Source organism: Cajanus cajan, chromosome 11 (genome assembly GCF_000230855.2).
Source record: "Cajanus cajan strain Asha chromosome 11, NIPB_CcT2T_4, whole genome shotgun sequence".
Taxonomy (NCBI): Eukaryota; Viridiplantae; Streptophyta; class Magnoliopsida; order Fabales; family Fabaceae; genus Cajanus; species Cajanus cajan.
In genome coordinates this window covers 2,497,730-2,503,859 of record NC_138527.1, presented here as the reverse complement: position 1 = coordinate 2,503,859, position 6,130 = coordinate 2,497,730, and the positions used below count along the sequence as shown (strand labels likewise).

Genomic DNA, 6,130 nt, shown 5'->3' with positions numbered 1-6,130 from the left:
AACTTGGTAAATGATAGGCAAACAAAAGTGAGAATATATATAGGAATACTAATTAATAACAGTCTTTTAAATCACTTTTCTTATTAAATAAATTTATTAAAATCTATAATAATAAAAAATTATGTCTCACTTATTATTTAATAAATCTTTCTTTTATGATTTTATAACTTTTAATAAATTTTGATTAATAATAAATAGTATATTAATTTGAAAGAGTTTTCATAAAGTAGGTTGCTAATATTGTTAAGTCAAGGTCAAGGTGCAATAATCAATCAGAAAAACTGACTCAAAAATTAGTATTGGATTCCAATGATGAGTGGTACAATTAATATATATAAATTTTGTGATTCCCATAAAATATTAAGAGGAACATGCATCACTATTAGCTTTGGTCATGGAAGTGATGAGTGATTGAATGACACCAGTGAGGTTGGTGACAGCGGAAACAAGGTTGGTGTACTCTTGCTGGTTCATTTGGTTTCGAGTTTCTTCCATCTGAAGTCGAAGCTGTTGAAGCTGCATCATTTCTTGGTGCCTCTTCTCCTTCTTCTCCTCACAGCTCCCAAGAGCTTGTGCCAACTCTGATGCACTGTGCATAATGCTAGATCCAAGCTTCTCAAATTTCCTACGTTTAGATTCCGAGTTATCATCCTCATCATTGTACTCTGTGCCACTTGATTCTGACCCCTCTACCACATCCATCACATATATAAATATTCACTATACTTTGAGCTACGCTAGAATGAACAAAGTAAATAACATATGTACGTAGATGTATAAACTGCATGACTTCCACATAAAATGTCGTATACTTTGTTAGTATAATATTTATTTGGAAAAATAGTGAAGGCACACCTAAAAATGGGTTCTATGGGTGGATGATGGATGTAATAAGAGATCGATAATAAAAGAAAAAATCAAGATGAAACTAGAGAGTAATACATAAGATACATAATGTGATAAAAATTGAAACGAGATCAAATAAAAAATAGGGTAAAAATAACTATTTGTTTAATAAAAATTAAATGATGTATTGAGTTTATACTAACAATATTATCTTAGTTATTTAAATGTGAATGTATATTTTCTTTACTCACGTTTTAAATTCTTATTAGATTTTTTTATAGTTATAAATATTTATTTTAAAGATAATCATATTTAAGTGAGTAAAATAATTATATAGACAATAAAATTTTCTCTCATAATATTTAACAAAATTGAATATTCAAGATTTGAATTTAAAATTATTCTTAATAAATTAAAACAACCTCACATTAGTTAAATCATGTGATACTTTCTTAATATATATATATATATATATTAATTATAGTATAATGTATTATATTAACAGCTAATATATTAGTATTTATTAGTAGTTATATAAGTTATTTGGATATGATGTATTTAAGTTTTTTTTTTAATAATTAATAATTTTTAGACCGCAGAAAGATTTGGACTTTTGTTATATTAAGAATTAGAGATTCTATTAATGATTACTCCATGAGAGTATTAAGCAGCTAAGAAATCATTTTCTCGGACAAAATCCATAACAATCATGAGACGGCACGGTATCTGTATGATGCACTGGTCTGCATGATGCCACTTTAGCATAGGTGGAGGCCCATTATTTATGTTCACTGTTATGTAAATACTTAATTATAGCAATTTTTTAAACAAAAAAGATGGGTCAAATTCAAAAGAATCATGCACAGTTTTGAACTGTGTTAGTAGTACCGTTGTTAGGTTTTTGTTTTACCCAAGAGCATTCGGACCCATTCATGTACACTCATAAAAAAAAACATACTGACTGTACTTTACCAAAAAGAATAACGGGTCCCATTAAATGTAGCAGGTTTACAGACCGAACAAGTTTGACCAAGATCCAAACAAAAAATACCACACATCTAAAACATAAATGAAAAAAAAAAATCACAGAATGGCAAAAAATATGGTTGTGAAATTAACAAATAAGATCGAGAGACATAAAAAAAATTTAAAAAAAAATACCGTGAATAAAGTGATAAAAAAATATCAAAAAATAAATCCAATTCTTTCACACAATGAATAACTTGTTTTAAAGTTTAACATGAGTGATTAGTGTGTGTTTGGTTATTGGTTAGAAACTTATAAAATTATGTTTAACAAAAATGTTAGAAAATGTTACTTCGGTAATTTAAAATTTATATTTCTCTTATTTAAGAATAAGTGAGTAACGAGAAGAAAAAAAAGTGTCACGTATTTTCATTAAAAAGAAAAAGAGAAAACAACAAATTTATTTTAGTAATTTATATAATTATTAGAGATTATCTATATTTTTTAAGATTAAAATAAAAGATTAAAATAGATATCAAATAAAAGAATCTCTTTTTATTTTTAGTATAAATATATAATTAATTTTTTTAATTTAAACATTAATCCATTAATTTTTTTAAAACACCTAAATTATTTGTTTTAATTATTTTCATTTTATGAGTTAAATATTCTTAAAATAAATAGAAAATAAAATATAAGAAGAGAAAATATCAAAATCCAAAAAGAAATATGTTACTAATTATTGGATAATTTTAGTTGTTGTATAATTAGAATGATTTGAAATATAAATTATTATTTTATATATATTATTTATTTCACTCTTCTCCACTTATATAAAATATTTACCAATTTTATGAATGATTAATTTTCATTGAAAAGCATAATTGCCACTTTTAATTGATTCTTTTTTTTAATTACATATTTTTCATCCATAATTATGGATCTTCTATTTTTAACTATATATATATTTTTATATAATTAAATTTCCGATACAAGATCTTATTTTTACTTTAATGGAACTAAATAAAAATTTAAAAAGAATAGAAGAGAAAAAATGTTAAGAAAAAGTGAACAAATATTAAAATACTAGAATAAAAAAAATGTTACAAACTTGGAAGCTGAAACATACATTAATTATTACCTGAAACTGGCTGGGGCGGTGGAGGAAGTGGCGGTGGCGGTGGCGGCGGCGGGATTGATAACGGCGGTGGTTGAGTAGCCACCACAGGTGAGGTGTCATGCGAGGAAGAAGCTATTAGCAATGGCACAGGTTGCAGTGGAGTAATAATAACATGTGATGATTTCCTTTGCAAGACTTGAGTGACAGCTTGGTAGACTTGAAGGAGCATGTTGGAGGGGAGTTTGAGCTCCTTCCTTTGGTGCTTTTCCATGGTCCAATAAGAGGGGAACTCCTTATTGTTGTTGTCGGAAGCCTTGGCCTCGTACTCTCGAACCTTCTTGTAATCTCGGAGCAGGTTGTCCCACTTGTCGTTGCACTGGTTCTGGCTCCGCAAGCAACCGTGCCTCCAGCAGTAGTTCTCCACCCACTTCCACCTCAGTTCTCCGCTGCTGCCACCACTGTTTCTGGCTGTGGTTTTGAGCCTCCGTTCGTCGTCCAGCTTCTTGGCTGTGATGAGGGTGAGGGTTTCTTGGAGGGTCCAGTTACCCTTTCGGTATTCACGGACCATGGTGGTGGTGGTTACACTCTTGTGGATTATGAGGGGGTGGAGGTTTGGGTTCGACATGGTTGTTGCTTGTTATGGTTATGGATCTTGAAAGAGATTGGATGGATAAATATTTGAGTTTTTATTTGTTACTGTTAAATTTGTTGACACAAATTCTAGCCGCGGCTGTAGATAAAGTCCAACTTAACATGAGTTTTATTTATTTATTATTATTTAAGAATTTGAATATAAAATTATGTTTATTTTACTTAATTTGATATGAGTGATTAATTATTTTAAAATATTTTTTTTGAAAAATATTTTTAGACATTTTTTTTATGTGCGGAGACAAATTGACACTTAAAAAGGGAAAAAAATAAATAATTGAAATGATTAATGATATGATATGAAAGAAGAATGAGATAAAGAAAAACAAAATGTGTTATTTAAGTATTTGTAAATTGTGGGTATCTAAATATTATTACTTTTGTTGTTGTTGTTTAATTATATTTTTAGTATCTTTATTTTTAATTCTATAATTTTAGTCTTTTAATTCTATAAAATTTGTAATTTGTATCCTTTCTTTAAATGTTCATCTATTAATTATTAAAATTATAACATCAACCATGACCTGACATTACATAGATCATGAGAGGAATATATAAGGTTTCTATTTTAAATAAAGTCTCATAAAAAATTTTTGAGAGAGGAAGTGTTTTAGATAGATAGACTCTAGTTCGTGGACTCATTTTCCCTTCTACTCTTGTCCTAGATTTCTTCTCCTTCTTAGCTAATTTTAGGTTGTTTCGTTGTGATTAAGTGTGTGGAAATCCTGAATTAAATTCATGAAATGGGTAGAACCTCATTTTTTCCCTTTTTCTACCTTGGTTTTGTGCTAGCTTGAGGTAAGGGAGGCTGGATTCTTGCTATTATTTGACTTATTGAATAGTTTATGAGCTGAATGTTGTTTTAAATCTTTAAGATTTGTAGTTGAGTTGGTTTATTCATAGTAGGTTGCATGTTGGTAGTTGAGGGTTGTGGTTTTGGGAAAAAGTATGATGAAAAGATTGATGTTTTCATTTAATTATGAGTTGCATGTTCAAAAGGGTGTTGCATATGAGTTGCTTGTGTTGAATAAGAACAATATTTTGTGTTGCATATGTGGTCTTGGTTGAGTTTCAAGTGGATTTAATTAGATTTGTAATTTGCATAAGTGCAGATTGCTTGTTACATCGGGTGCACCTTCAAGGTGTCGAACTCTATTTCAACATGAGCCTCTCTATCTTGTCACGCCAAATGCATGATCGACGGTATTGAGTGCAAGAAAAGAGATTTGTATCAAGTTGCATTGGTGTTAGGCATGATTCTAATGGCGTTTGGTGTGAGGGCTTGGGGAAGTCTCTAACTTGGTAACGTTAGGCCCCAGGTTGAGTGGAACCTAGCCTGATCGAGCCAGCACTCTCTGCCTAGATGACGTCGGGTGCCAGTATGGTCACGTCGGGCGTGAGTTAGGTAGAGACTCCTTACTTGAAATGAGGTTAGGCGTGACATTTCCACACTAGGCATGAGGTCCTAAGGGCCTGTACCTTATCCACGTCGAACGCTAGCTATATGGCATCGGACATTGATTTTTGAAAGAAATTATGTTATCAAGTTGATGCATTATTGAATATGAGAAGAATATGTATAAGTGTTTCTTGTTTATTATTAAATGTTGTTCATTCTATATATGATAATATTTTGAGATGAATGATGATTGAGGGTTGAAAATAAGTTGAGATGTGTGTTATGAGTGGTAGAGTTGTGTGTTGGTTGTGTAGTTATGTTGAATATGCACGATGTTGTTCTATTGTTGAGAAAATGAGTTATGAGAATGCTTTAGATTTAGGCATGGTGATGTTGAGTAGGGTTGATCAACTTAGGACTAAAAGAAAGGTTGTTTTTAAAGTTACATATTTGACCGTGTGGATATTGTGTTGTGGTGTTATAAAAGCCCAATTTATTGAAAAACCATTCTTGGGAAGTTGACCCTTGAAGAGAGCAGTTGAGTTTCCTCTAGAACCTTAGTTGGTACTGTATGAGTAAGGTTGAGGCACACATGTATAAAGAGATCACAGTATAGGGGCCAGGTTAAGCTATATTAATTACAACTGACCAATCAAGTAAAATACAAAGTCGAGAACTTAGTTCCTAACTAAGTATCAGAAAGGCATGATATTTGGAGGGTAGCCAGTGGGCTAATCCCATAGGAGGTTTAGTTATGTTAGCTAATGTAGTGTTAGGCTTATACCCAACTATTCTACCTTGATAATAATACTAGACTTCTTTGTTTAAGTGGCGACATCTAAGAAACCAAGTTGTTGTGTTGTGGATTGGTATCCAATTTGTTCTCGATCTAGCAAGCTAAAAAAATCACCATATGTTGTTGGTTCGATATGGTCAAACCACTTTTAACTGCTCACCTTGTGTTGTAGGAGATTTCCTAGTTGAAATTCATGACAATGTACTAAGTTATTGTGTTGTATATGCTATGTTGTTAAGATGAACAATCTGTGTTGTTGATGTAGTGATGTTCAAGTTGATTCTATGTTGCAGTAGATTGAGTTGTTCATGCTGATATATATTGATTGTATTGTGACATTATATGTTGATAA

At 30.9% G+C, this 6,130-nt stretch overlaps 1 protein-coding gene across 2 annotated transcripts; it reads right to left on the bottom strand.

Moving 5' to 3' along the window:
* Positions 1-282: 282 nt before the first annotated feature.
* On the bottom strand, positions 283-3,643 carry LOC109818930 (uncharacterized). Of its 2 annotated transcripts, none has more exons than XM_029268942.2 (2): positions 2,954-3,643; positions 283-680 (listed from the first exon to the last, which is right to left on the bottom strand). In XM_029268942.2, exons 1-2 carry the CDS (start codon positions 3,555-3,557, stop codon positions 361-363), a joined length of 924 nt encoding a protein of 307 aa, XP_029124775.1. In that variant the 5' UTR covers positions 3,558-3,643; the 3' UTR covers positions 283-360. The 2 variants fall into 2 exon arrangements, with proteins under 2 accessions (XP_029124775.1, XP_020240069.1); XM_020384480.3 differs by having other exon boundaries at positions 283-689; positions 2,954-3,641.
* Positions 3,644-6,130: the final 2,487 nt, after the last annotated feature.